Source organism: Phocoena sinus, chromosome 3, assembly GCF_008692025.1.
Source record: "Phocoena sinus isolate mPhoSin1 chromosome 3, mPhoSin1.pri, whole genome shotgun sequence".
Lineage (NCBI taxonomy): Eukaryota > Metazoa > Chordata > Mammalia > Artiodactyla > Phocoenidae > Phocoena > Phocoena sinus.
The window spans coordinates 141556012-141570468 of NC_045765.1; the positions used below are offsets into that span (position 1 = coordinate 141556012).

The 14457-nt window shown below is 34.9% G+C and overlaps 1 protein-coding gene across 5 annotated transcripts in view; it reads left to right on the forward strand.

The window, feature by feature from the left end:
* RICTOR (RPTOR independent companion of MTOR complex 2) overlaps nt 1-14457 on the forward strand; it is a 128043-nt gene that overhangs the window by 34287 nt on the left and 79299 nt on the right. For 4 of the 5 annotated variants that reach the window (XM_032626312.1, XM_032626314.1, XM_032626313.1 and 1 more), the window contains exons 4-5: nt 12358-12422; nt 13504-13635. In XM_032626312.1, the coding sequence (XP_032482203.1) occupies nt 12358-12422; nt 13504-13635 (197 nt within the window). Of the gene's footprint in view, nt 1-9477; nt 9647-12357; nt 12423-13503; nt 13636-14457 lie in introns of those variants that run through there. The other variant, XM_032626316.1, reaches the window with a different exon arrangement.

Genomic DNA, 14457 nt, shown 5'->3' on the forward strand with positions numbered 1-14457 from the left:
CACTCCCTCTATTAAATTTCCCAGTTTTATGTCATCATTCTTCACCCAACCCTAATAATAATACGTCTTACCACTTGCCTAGATTTAACTGTTAAAAACAATTAGTAGAGGTTTTTGTCCTGTTTGAACTCATGGTTCCTGTCACAATCAGGTTGACATCTAGATATGTAGTTCCGAATCTCTTGACAACTGGGATTCTGAAAGTTGGGAGTGAATGTAAGAATGGCAGTGATTTCTGTTATTCCACTTTGGCACCAGAATGGGTACTAAAGCAATCTTAAAAATCTACAGTAGCACTATGCAGTAGACATATATGTGAGCCACATACGTAATTTTAAATTTCTAGTTGCCACACTAAAAAAAAGTAAAAGTGAAGTTATTTTTAATATATATTTTCTTTAGTCCAGTATATCCACATTATTATCATTTTATGTAAGGATAAAACATTAATGAGATATTTAATATTTTTTCATGCTAAATCTTTGAAATCAAGTGTGTATGTTATGCTTATAGCACGTCTCAGTTCAGGCTAGCCATATTTCCATGTTCACAGCCACCTGTGTATGGCTAGTAACTACTAACCATAATGGACATTGTACATACAGAACTTTTTGGAATGGGAGTGGTTTAAACATCTATTTCTAGGAATCTGTTGGACACCTTTCTTTTTCCCTTGTCTATTCTCCATTTATTTCTATCTAGATCCCCGTTTCTCTAGGGTTAAGGTCAGTTGCCTTCTCTCCCTTTTTCCCTGCTACATTTCTTTGTTTTTTTGAGTTTATCCCATAGTATTTCACTAAGTTGTTCCCTCCACTTGGTCTCTCCTTGATTTGTGTTCTCCCAGTCTCTTCTCCCGTTTCTCCTTCCCTCCACTCTCCTCCTCCCCTTTTTTGTTTTGCCATATCCTTTGTTTACAGTTTTCATATTTCTCTCTGAAAAGGGCTTGTAGCAGCCCTCTTATATGCTGTTTTAAATTATTTATGGATTTAAAAATCAGATAAACATACTTACTGGAATTTTTCTACAATATGAGGGACTAAACCTTGGGTCAGGGTGTGAGGGGGGCTGTTCAATTATTAAAATCCATGAACATGAGACTTGATAAAAACTCACTTGGCTGCCTGGTGATACAGTGAGGAAAGCATGAACTTCAGATCAAGTAAATGGGGTCTTACAGCCCAGCTCTGACCCTAACAAGGCAGTCTTGGGCAGATTTCTTTACTCAGAGATAATTTTGCTGCAGTTAGAAGCAAGGTGTCAGTACAGTGCCGGTACATAATATATACTCCATAACAGGTAATGCCTTACAATCTAGGGTTTGTTTTTTGTTTTCTTTTGCATTTTTTGCCACTTTTCAGGAATTTTTGTTGACTCTAAAAAGGTGAGTCTGCTTAATAGCTTGAGTTGCAGGTTGGTAAGCTGTTACTGTAACAGGGTTTTTCAACATGAGCAACATTGACATATTGGGCCAGATAATTATTTGTTTTGGGAAGCTGTCTTGTTCATTGTAGTGTGTTTAGCTGCATCCCTGGCCTCCACCCACTAGATACCAGTAGCGCACCTCCACTAGTTGTCACAAGCAGAAATGTCTCAAAGCATTGCTGAATGTTTCCTAGGGGACAGAGTCATCCCCTAGGTGATAAATAAAGGTCTGTAGGTTTTATTATAAAATTTCTCCAAACACCTAGCACAAAATAAATGCTTATTGAATTTAATCATAAATAATGTGTCTTTGAATTCCATTTGTTAGCGAGCTACGTTAATAAATATTTACAGAGCTGGTATTCTTTTAAAATCTGTAAGTTCGTTAATTTACAGAGTAAAATTTATAAATTCTTAGGAATCTCTAAGAATAGCTCTATAGAATAAGAAAATAAGAAACAGGATTATGATTCCAGGAGACTGGTTAGACAGGAGTTAGTTGGTCACCCTTCACTGTTCCTATAATAGGTTATATGTGTGTCTACTAAATTTTATCTGCTCTTTTGTTATCATTATTATTATTGTGTGTGACTATCTTATTAAACTGAGTTTATTAAATACAAGAAATATGTATTTAATTTTTTACTCTTATATCCCTCCTCTTCCCAAATCCTGGCACATATCAAGTGTTTAATTAAAGGTATTGTATTACATTGGGATGATTTTGCAGTTTAAATAAGAGTTTTTGTTGTACTAGCATTTGTTTTGTTATTAAGTAACAAAACAAACTAGGATTAAGTTAATTTAGTAGATCAGTGGGGCTAAAATGTTTTAGAGGGTGGTCTTTATCTACAGAATTAAACCTCCTTTTAAGGTATGAAGAGAGGGTGCTAGTGTTGTGATCCTAGAACCATGTGAATGTCACACACCCATGCTTGCCTTCTGACATCATTTCACTAGATAAAGTAATGTGTATAACAGGCTGCTGATGAATATAATCTTAGTATTCTATTTTTAAAACTGACAACATGCTCATAATCTAAAGACCTGTTTTTAAAGATGAAAATATTTTAGCTCTTTTACATTTTAATGTTCTCTTTTCCTATATTTCTCATATATTAAAAGCTCCAGAGGAATCTTTATTTTGTTCTGTTTTTAAAAACTTCAAAATTATATAAGTTAAATATAAAAATTTAAATGGTACTAAACAATATATGGTAAAAAGTGAAATTCCTCTTTCACATCTCCTTCCCATCCACCTCCTTACCCTGACAAAAATACCATTTCTCACAGGTAACCACTAGAAAGTATTTATTCTTCTCTGGTATAATTATAAATATGTGTGTGTGTGTGTATTTCAGTGAGTTGTGAGAATTAAATAAGCTAAACAAAACGAAGTGTCTAATATAATGCTCAGTTTATTTACCATTTATTATATGTATACATAAAGGTTTTTTTCAATGAGATCTTGAGATTTATTGATTTGTAGTTTGTGTCTTTTCCACTTTCCAATATATCATAGAGTCCTTTATTTTCTATAAATGTAGATCTACTTTTTAGTAGCTGCTTATGTGTGTTGATAGATGTATGTGTGTGTGCATATCCATCCGTATGTATGTATATGTATGTGCATCCAAGTATACATACATATGCGTAATACATATACCGTAATTTATTTAATCATTCCATTAGAAAATAGAAGTTTTTCCTCCTTTTTGCATTTTAAATTAATGCATTCATAACACTCTTGTGTAGAATAGAATTTTAAAAGTGTAATTATTTAGCCAAGAACATTTGTACTTTATATTTTAAAACCTACTTATAAATTGCCTTCTGAAAAGACTATGCTGTGGAATTCTAATTTGTGATAAGATTTTTTGAAGTTTGGATTATTCTTTCGGTTGCTCATTGAGGAGAACTGTTTAGTTAACCTTCAGAGCCATAAAAGTAAAATAGGAATAGCATTTAACTGCCCAGTTTTAACTGATCATTATATATTTTTTAAAGTTAATAATTTTAATAAGCAGCTCAGACATTTCTATTACCTAGAGACGGTTTAGACTTATATTTTAACTTTGTCAGAATATAATATTGTTGATAGCCCCCTTTGATTATTTTAGTATTTGTAAGAAAATTCTGTGGATTAATGATAACAAATAGATTGATGTTGCACATGGATTCTAATAGGCAAAATATACCAGTGATATGTTATCAAAACCTTTACCTCATTCATTCATTCATTCATATTATTTTTTGGCCATGCTATGCGGCATGCAGGATCTTAGTTCCGCAACCAGGTATTGAACCAGTGCTCCCTGCAGTGGAAGCGTGGAGTCTTAACCACTGGACTTCCAGGGAAGCCCCATACCGCATTTAAAAATAAGATATTATGTAGCAGTATTTGTTTGTTTATATTAAAAAATTAAAATTAATAGTTATGCTCAAAATAATTGTGGACTTCTGATGATATTGAATACTTAAGTTGGTTTATAAGTAACAAATGTAACAAACCTAATTCAACTGAGCTAAAGTATCCATAAAAGGAAGTTATTTACTCTCATGATGAGGAAGACCACATGTCAGGTCTTAATTTCAGGCAGAATGACCTACAGGTTGAAAAAATGTTAATTACATTCTGTCTCTCCATTTCTCAGCTCTTTTCTTTTAGGTTAGCTTCATCCTCAGACACTTTCCATATGACTAAGATACATCATATTTATAGCTTTCAGTCATAAAAGGAGAGGGTAGCCCTCTCTTACAACTTCTACATGAACTCTGGTCCTATTTAGTGACATTAAGCTAGGTATTGTGACTGATAGTCATAAAAACACATGGGGTGGGGAGTGACTGAACTCCAGTGAAATATGTGATGTCTAATAATTTAGCATTTTAAGTGACTGTTAGGATGCTAATTCTTACATTTTGAAAGGTCTTTAATGATTTCTAAGCATCAACAGTAATTTATTCTTAATATTAACAAACCTATGTGGTAGGGCAGGCATTGTTATAAGATAGAATTGAAGAAACTGCTACCTAATGATTGAAGGTTAATTAGTAATTCAGTCAGTAGTTGAGGCAGGATGAGATTCCCATTGTTTAAATTTACCAATTCAGCGTTCTTCTTACTATTTCTGCCTATCTCTTTCCCAGAGTTAAGAGTTGAAGGGTTTCAGCTCAATATCAAAAAAAACAAACAACCCAATCCAAAAATGGGCAGAAGACCTAAATAGACATTTCTCCAAAGAAGATATACAGATTGCCAATGAACACGTGAAAGGATGTTCAACATCATTAATCATTAGAGAAATGCAAATCAAAACTACAATGAGATATCATCTCACACCAGTCAGAATGGCCATCATCAAAAACTCTACAAACAGTAAATGCTGGAGAGGGTGTGGAGAAAAGGAAATCTTCTTGCACTGTTGGTGGGAATGTAAATTGATAAAGCCACTATGGAGAACAGTATGGAGGTTCCTTAAAAAACTAAAAATAGAACTACCATACGACCCAGCAATCCCACTACTGGGCATATACCCTGAGAAAACAATAATTCAAAAAGAATCATGTACCACAGTGTTCATTGCAGCTCCGTTTGCAATAGCCAGGTCATGGAAGCAAACTAAGTGTCCATCAACAGGTGAATGGATAAGGAAGATATGGCACATATATACAATGGAATATTACTGAGCCATAAAAAAATGAAATTGAGTTATTTGTAGTGAGGTGGATGGACCTAGAGTCTGTCATAGAGTGAAGTAAGTCAGAAAGAGAAAAACAAATACCGTATGTTAACACATATATATGGAATCTAAAAAACGAACAGAAATGGTCATGAAGAACCATAAGACGGGGCAAGACGGGAATAAAGACGGAGGCCTACTAGAGAATGGACTTGAGGACACGGGGAGGGGGAAGGGTAGGCTGGGACGAATTGAGAGGGTGGCATGGGCATATATACACTACGAAATGTAAAATAGATAGCTAGTGGGAAGCAGCCTCATAGCACAGGGAGATCAGCTTGGTGCTCTCTGACCACCTAGAGGGGTGGGAAAGGGAGAGTGGGAGGGAGACGCAAGAGGGAGTAGATATGGGGATGTATGTGTATGTATAGCTGATTCACTTTGTTATAAAGCAGAAACTAACACACCATTGTAAAGCAATTATACTCCAATAAAGATGTTAAAAAAAAAGAGTTAAAGGGTTTGATTTGTAGGGTTTGTTTATTTAAATCAGTAGATGAGTAAGGTAGTCCAGTCAGTCAGTACAAAAATTTTTTATTAAAATAATTTATTCTTATTCCTAATATTTTGAAACTTAACAATAGATGAACTGGTGATTAAAAGTGAAAGCGTAATGTGTCTTTTATAATCGAAAATTTAGAATCTTATCAATGTCTTCTCTGATTTCTTTAAATTAAATCTTTATTTATTTATTTTTGGCTGTGTTGGGTCTTCGTTTCTGCGCGAGGGCTTTCTCTAGTTGCGGCAAGCGGGGGCCACTCTTCATCGCGGTGCACGGGCCTCTCACTATCGCGGCCTCTCTTGTTGCGGAGCACAGGCTCCAGACGCGCAGGCTCAGTAGTTGTGGCTCACCGGCCTAGTTGCTCTGCGGCGTGTGTGATCTTCCCAGACCAGGGCTCGAACCCGTGTGCCCTGCATTGGCAGGCAGATTCTCAAGCACTGCACCACCAGGGAAGCCCTTCTCTGATTTCTTATTCCTGATATATGTGAATTACTTACATATAGAAAATTTAGTCTCTACTTGGGATAATTCTAATTGAAAAGGGATATTTTCATTTAAGACTGATTAATAAGACCCCCTTCTATAATTCTGTAAACAATATGACAGCACAATTTAGCCACCATTGAAAGCATAGCCCTAATGTCTCTTACTGTCCCTGGAAAATAGGCAGATGATTATGACTAATATGCTGTGTTTCATTGCAAAGTGTTTTTTAGTTGTTACTGGTGATTTTCCAGTTTCCAACTGAGTGGACATTTTTCTCAGAAACGTTTCTTGCAGTTCAAATACATTTATATTGGGTAGCAGAAAATGAAACTCCTTTCTAAATAATTTCCAAATTGTGTGTGCTTTTTGGAAATCATAATAATAACTTTGAAAAAATTTTTACCTTTTCAACAAAACTGCTAATTATAGCAAATGTTAAATAGTGAACAGTTATACATTTTGTGGTTTGAGAAGGGGAGTAATTTTGAAATTATGTTTCTCTGAATCTGTAGTTTTCTGCAAGGATATCTAAGTGTGAAAAAGAAAATGCAGGAAAAGAGAACCAAGTGCATACTTAGGGGAGAAACTAACCCTTGACAGGGTAAGATTTTTTATACTTCTACATTTCAAAGCATTTCATTTTATTAACAAACTGTAGCAGAAGAAAGGAAACACTGCCTTTTTAGAAATGGAGTTGTTTTAAGAAAACATTTCTCCCATTTTAAAAGCACAGTATCTTATATGTTAATAATAGAAAAATGAAGCTTAGAATTTTTTTTTTAAGTTTATGAATTAGAATACATCCAAGGTCTAAGTGATAACACCATGTTAAGGAGCCCTTTTATTTTTCTTTTTCATTAATATATGGTACCATATAGTGACAGTGCTAGTAATCTGAAATATCTGGGGAATCTCGAATACTAAATTATTTTTAGTAGTGTAGTGATAAGGTTCTTTTTGTGTGTGTTTTAATCCTTTGAAATGGGCAATATTTGTATGTGTGTTTTTAGTTAGCTGTTCTGGGAAAAAAATAATAAATTCACTTACTCATTTTATGTGTTTATAGCCAGAGTGTGATTCTCCAGACTCTTGATTCATACCATTTTTGAGGCTGGAGAAATGAAATAAGATGGTAATGTTCAGTTATTCTATTTTTAAATTCATCCCCTGCCCCCATGTAAATTTTTTTTGTTTTTTGTTTTTGTTTTTTCTTTTCCCATGTAGATAATTTTAGTACTAAAGTACAGTCACATTTCATTGGGCTCTGGACTTAGACTGGTTTGGTTTGATTTCTGGTTTTACCACTTGATAGCTTTGTGGTGTTTGGAAGTCATATTACCATCTCTAGCCTCAGTAGTCTTTATTTACCAAAATATTACTTACTTTCTAGGGTTGACAAGATTAATAGTCAATAAATGCTACTTCTATTACTATTTATGAATACTGTACTGTATGTATAACCCTTCCCAGATTAGGTAAGTAATAGATATTCATTGTAAACATTTATAAAATACAGAAAAGCACAGAAAGGAAAATAAATCACCTATGATACTTCAAATTTTTTTCATTATTTATTTATTTTGAATTTTGTTTTTTTTATGCAGCAGGTCCTTATTAGTGTACTTTCACTTTTTGATGTTAAAATGTTGATGTATAGACTTCTTTAAAAATGTACTTTAAAAATGTATATATTTTTTAAAATGTATATCTTTTAGAATATTTTCCCTAACTCACCAATACATTATGCAGGTTATTTCTTGTGTTTCAGTATTATGTAATATTAACATCTGCATAAGGTTCCTCCTTTATGAACATTTTGTTTCTAGTTCCTTATTATTGTAAATTATGTCTTAAGGATCTTGTGCTTGAACCTACTTTATATTTTAAGTTATTAATATAAATCACCAAAAGCAGGTCCTGATTTTGGTGCATTTTTCCAATTTATTTTACAATATGTGTTTAGTTTATAATTCCATCAACAGTGCATTTTCTTATCTGGTATAATCATGTTAAAAAACAGTTTCTTGCCAGTTTGGTAAGCTTTATTTAAATGGCATTTTCCAATGTATTTGATTCAGATTTTAGGAAATAGGAAATATGTCATGTTTATTTATCAGTTTTATTTCTTCAGTAAATTCTCTGTGCATTTTATTTACCTCTTCTGATAAATCTTTCTGCAGTTTGTTTAGACCTTCACATTATAAGGTCCTGCCCATATTACTTTGCTGTGAGGGTGGAGTGTTACGAGCTGAATTGTGCTCCATCCTCCACCCCCTGCCCCCAAGTTTGTTTGTTGAAGCTCTATCCCAGTACCTCAGAATGTGTCTCTATTTGGAGATAATTCCATTAGAGAGGTAATTAAGGTAAAACGGAATTATATGGGTGGTCCCTAATCCAATATGACTGATGTACTGATAAGAAAAGATAAAGACACAGACACACATAGAGGAAAGATCATGTGAAGACACACAGAGAGATGATAACCATCTACAGGCCAAGGAATGAGGCCCTCAGAATAAAGAAACTCTGTCAAGACACCTTGATATTGGACTTCTAGCATCCAAAATCATGAAAAAATAAATTTCTGGGTTACAAGCCACCAGATTTGCTGTATTTGTCACAGCAGCCCTAGCAAACTAATATAGGGCCTAAACCTTTTGCCTATTATGTTTTTCCAATTTTTTTTTTTTTTTTCTGCAGTATGTGGGCCTCTCACTGATGTGGCCTCTCCCATTGCGGAGCACAGGCTCCGGACGCGCAGGCTCAGCGGCCATGGCTCATGGGGCCCAGCCGCTCCGCGGCATGTGGGATCTTCCCGGACCGGGGCACGAACCCGTGTCCCCTGCATCAGCAGGCGGACTCTCAACCACTGCGGCACCAGGGAAGCCCTCCAAATATTTTTGACTAATACGTTATTTAACTTTTAATTTTAGGTATGCCATTGGTTTTCTAGAGATATAGAAATTTTCCTGTCTTGTCCCAAAGCTTAGGAAATCTTACATTATTATTATTTTTTAAACATCTTCATTGGAGTATAATTGCTTTACAATGGTGTGTTAGTTCTATTGATACACGTATGTATAAAAAGTCTCATCCTTCTCAGTATTTAAGTACTTACAACATTGTATAACAATACAATAAAAACAAATAAAAATTTTTTCATACACTTTGACACTCTAAACCTTCTTTGTTTATCATATTGCAGAATTTTAAGGAATTTATAGGATACAGTATAATCATTTTGGATAAAGGCCTGTGAAGGAAAGCTTTTTAGCTTGTTTTGCCTATTTACCTATTTACACAGCAGTTTCCTGCCACATAAAGTGATCATTTTTATAGTCTTTTCCCCTGCTGTGAAAATGTTACAGTATCTGAGGGTTCCTGCATTCCTATCCCCTACCCTGTTCTATTTGCAACATCTTTCTTTTTTTTGTTTTTGCCTCTGAAGAAGAAATTGGACAGGAAGTTTTACAAGGATCCTACCAATAGAACAGTGAGTTTATATCATCAGTTTTTTTGCTACAATATTGTGCTTTTCACAGAGGCAGATGTGCTGGTCACTTTGGTTGGTTTTTAACTTCATAACTTCATACTGAGGAAGAGTAATAACAGCACTTGAAGACCCTTCTGATCCTTCATGTTAATGAAATGATCAACTTTCTCTTTAATCCTTTTCAGTTAGGCCCAATAAATAACTTGCGAAGCTTTATGTAACTTTTAGATAAAAGTCAGTTTTCAAAACTCACACTAGATCAACATGATATGTTGTTATCCAGGTGGGGTGCAAATAGCTAGTATTAGATCAGTATTCTTAATAAAAAAAAAAAAAAAGCCTGTTTGAAGGCATCAGGCAACTATTCTGGCTGTAAGTGGGATAGGAACCAAGACTTCAGAGAAGAGAGAATCTTGTGGAGATGATCTAACTTCTCCAGCAACATTTACCTGGGGGATACTGGCTAATGTGGAATGTGGACAGGAAGCTGAATATTTAGACTGTAGTCCCAGGAGTACTATTGCTGAAACATGGGAAAAACAGCACAGAACTTTTGATGGAGACCATCAAATGGGAGAAATCAAGTAAAAGGAGATTCTCCCCTCAGTACATTTATTTGTTGAATCCTGGGATGGGAAATATAAAATCCTAAGCAGAAAATCTTTGAAAATCAGGGTGGACTTTCTAGTGTTTTTATAAAACAAAAATGAGACATGTCATCCTCTTGAGATTGGTCCCCTGAACAACAAGCTTTCAGTTGAAACCTGGGGGAAAAACCAGAGGTAGACTGAGTATTACCAGGGCAGCAGCCTAATATGGACTCACCATTGTCTATTGGCCTGACAAAGGAAAGGATGAACGCTTTGTGGAGAAAGATAATGTAGTCAGGAATCTCAGTGCTTTGTGGAGAAAGATAACGTAGTCAGGAATCTCTGCAAGTTTTTATGTACAAAGATTATAGGATCCACCAAAAGACAGGACTACATGACCAGAACAAATGGAAAAACAGATAATAAAAACAAACTCAGAGATTATCTACATCATTCATTCCATTTAGATGATAAGCACTTTAAATATTTAAAATGTAGTTAATGTATCAAGAAAATAGAGGAAACTATGGAGAAAATAGGTGAAAAAAGATTTTTTCATTATGATATTGGATGTGTACAAAGTTAAATGGAAACATGATAGGTAAAATTAAAAATTCACTAGGTAGGTATAATAGAAGATGAGACTTATCAGAAGATAAGTAAATAGGAAATACCCAGCTGAAGGACAGAAAAAAGAAAGGAGAAAACAGAAAAGAGGACTTAGAGATTTATGGTATACACAAAAAGATTGAACATTTGAATTATCAGAAAAAGAGGAGAGAGAATTGGGCAAAACTACTTTTGAAGAGATACAGAATTTTCTAAAACTGATAAAATATATCAACCTAGAGATTCGGAAATTTCTGTTTTCCCTAAGCAGGGATGCAAAAAAAACCACCCTTGAACAGCAAGAGTGCTGAAACCAAAGATAAAAAAATCTTGAAAGGAGTCTGACAAAAAGGATGAGACCTTCAAAGGAGCCAACAGTAAGACTCATATCAGACTTCTCAACAAACAATGGAAGCCATCTTGAAATTGTTTTAAGAAAAGAGCAAACTTAACAATTTATATAAATCTAGCAAAATGTCCTCCAAAAACATAAGTGGGAAAAAACCATTTCTGGACAAACAAAAACAAAAAAAATCCATTGCCAGCAACCTTGGCTATAAAACAAATGAAGATACCAATAAAACAGATCAACAACAATGAACTGAGGATTCTTTAGGCAGAAGAGAGAACATCCCATAAAGGTACCACTGGAGTGAAGAGTAATAGAAGTGGTGAATTTGAGAGTAAATATAAATTGATATTGACTAAATATTAGCTAAAATAAAAATAGTGTCTTGTGGGGCTTAAAAGATAGAAAAAACAAAAAGTGAAAGATGAGAGGAGTAAATGGAGTTGAAGTATTGGGGTCTCATATTATTGAGAACATGGTAAAGTAGTAATTTCTGTTAGACTGTAATAAGTCAAAAATGCATGTTGTAATCTCTATGGTAACCACTAAAAGAATATAGTTTTTTTTTCATAGATTTATTATTTATTTTTGGCTGTGTCAGGTCTTAGTTGCAGCATGTGGGATCTTCATTGAGGCCTGCGGGATCTTTTGTTTCAGCACGCAGGCTTCTCTCTAGCTGTGGCGTGTGGGTTTTCTCTTCTGTGGTTGTGGTGCGTGGGCTCTGTAGTTTGCAGCATGTGGGCTCTAGTTGAGGTGCGTGAGCTCAGTAGTTGTGTCGCGCAGGCTTAGTCGCCCCATGGCATGTGGGATCTTAGTCCCCTGACAAGGGATCAAACCCATGTCCCCTGCATTGCAAGGTAGATTCTTTACCACTGGATCACCAGGGAAGTCCCAGGAATAGTTTTTAAAACAGTAAGAGTATGGAGGGGGAAAAAAGAATAATAAAAAACAGCTGGTTAATTCAGACAAAGGCAAGAAACCTAGAACTGTCAGGTCAAATAAATGATAGGATGATAGAAATAAGTCATATTTAGACAGTAGACTCATATATTTTTCAAAATTTTATTAGAGAAAAACATCTTTTTATTCCAGTCTAAAAGGGTAATGTATGTAAATAAGCAAAAATACATGCTTATGTTTATGCATACTTGTTTTTCTGACAGCTGCTTTGTGATATTGGCCACAATGAAGAAAAACTGGGTTTTAACTATGAGGATATCATAATTTGGTAAGTATAGTTCAGTTGCCTTCCTCATCCCTTCTGGATTTTAGTAATTTCAGTTTTAGTAATTTTAAACTAAAAATAGATTATAACACCTTGTTTTGATTTTATAGAAACAGTTGATTGAATGTTAGAAAAATTCAGGATCTCCAGCATTTTTAACTGTTATCCTATTATTCTTACTGATATTTTGTAATTGTCAAATATAAAGAACCAAAGCTAATGTTTTCGAAAAGTACCTGGACTTCTACAGTCTAAACTTCTAAGTTAAATCGCAGAATAAAAGTTCTCATATTATTTCTAAGAGCAAGAAGAACCTGTACAGTTATCTCTAGATCTCACCTAAGACACAGTGTGCTATGGCAAACTTGATTTGCTCAAGCCCACGAGAGGCTTAATGTTACAGTTTCATAGCCATCGTTTTGGCATCGTTTAAAATTGGTATAGGGCTTCCCTGGTGGCGCAGTGGTTGAGAGTCCGCCTGCCGATGCAGGGGACACGGGTTCGTGCCCCGGTCCGGGAAGATCCCACATGCCGCAGAGCGGCTGGGCCCGTGAGCCGTGGCTGCTGAGCCTGCGCGTCCGGAGCCTGTGCCCCGCAACTGGAGAGGCCACAACAGTGAGAGGCCTGTGTACCGCAAAAAAAATAAATAAATAATAAAATAAAATAAAATAAAATTGGTATAAGTAGTTTCTTCCTACTGTCATTTTAAAGTATTTTTATTTATTGGTTTAAACCAATGATTCTTTGGGAGAAGTGAAACAAGTAGGTAGAGGTGGATAGACTGTAGAGGCATATGTGATACAGCTTGAAAAAGGCATATTTAATTTCCCACTGTTTATATAAAATAAACTACAGAAGGTAGAACAAAACGCTTAACATTTTCTTGATTGGTAGGAATATACCAAGGAGACAAAAATTAAAAAATAACATTAGTGAAGTTCCATGGCTTACAGTGAATGATTTTTATATATGTAAAATGACAAGTAGCTTTGCTTATTTCAACTGAAGAAGGATTTGGTATCATAATTTTATGTGTATTTGAAACTCATGCAGCAAGAGTGTTTGTTTGTTTGTTTTCATATAGCTTGCGGTTAGCTTTATTGAATGAAGCAAAAGAAGTGCGGGCGGCAGGGCTACGAGCTCTTCGGTATCTCATCCAAGACTCCAGTATTCTGCAGAAGGTGCTAAAATTGAAAGTGGACTATTTAATAGCTAGGTAATTTTCTTAGAGCTCCCTATGTTTTTATATGTTTTTTAAAATTGTGTATTAAGTTTTAGCATACCTACCATAAAGTATACACATTTTTAGTGTAAAGCCTGATAATTTTTACAGGTAGATACAACCGATTACCCTATTATCCTGAGTAAGATATGGAACATTTTCAGCATCCCAGTCAAGTTCCCTTGTGTCCCCAGTCAGTAGGAAACATTACTCTGGCCTTTTTCATCCTAGACTAGTTTCTCCTATTCTTGAGTATCATATATTGGAAGTATACATTACTCTTTTCTTTCCTCAGTGTTATCTGTGAGATTTATCCATGTTGATTTAAACAAAAAATTTCTGTGTAGTATTTTATGTTGTGAATAGAGCACAATTTACTTAATCCATTCTGTTGATTTTTTCTTGGTTGTTTTCAGTGTTTGGCTATTTTGAATAAAGCTGCCCTGAACATTCTTGCACAAGTCTGTTGGTGGACGTGTGCACTCATTTCTCTTAGGTATATATGTAGGAGTGGAATTGCTGGGTGATAAGTTTTATGTTTATTTAACTTTAGTAGTTACTGCCTAACAGTTTTCCAAAGTGATTGTACTGATTTACACTCCTATCAGAAATGTTTGAGAGTTCCAGTCCCTCCACATCCTCATCAGCATTTGCTCTTTTCAGTTTTTAATTATACCTTTTTCTGCTGTGGTTTTCATTGTGAGTTTCATTGTGGTTTTAATTTCTGTTTCCCTTTCATTTGCTTGCTGACTATTTGGATATCCTCTTTATCTTTTGCTCATTTATAAATTGGATTGTCTATCTTTTTGCGTAGGA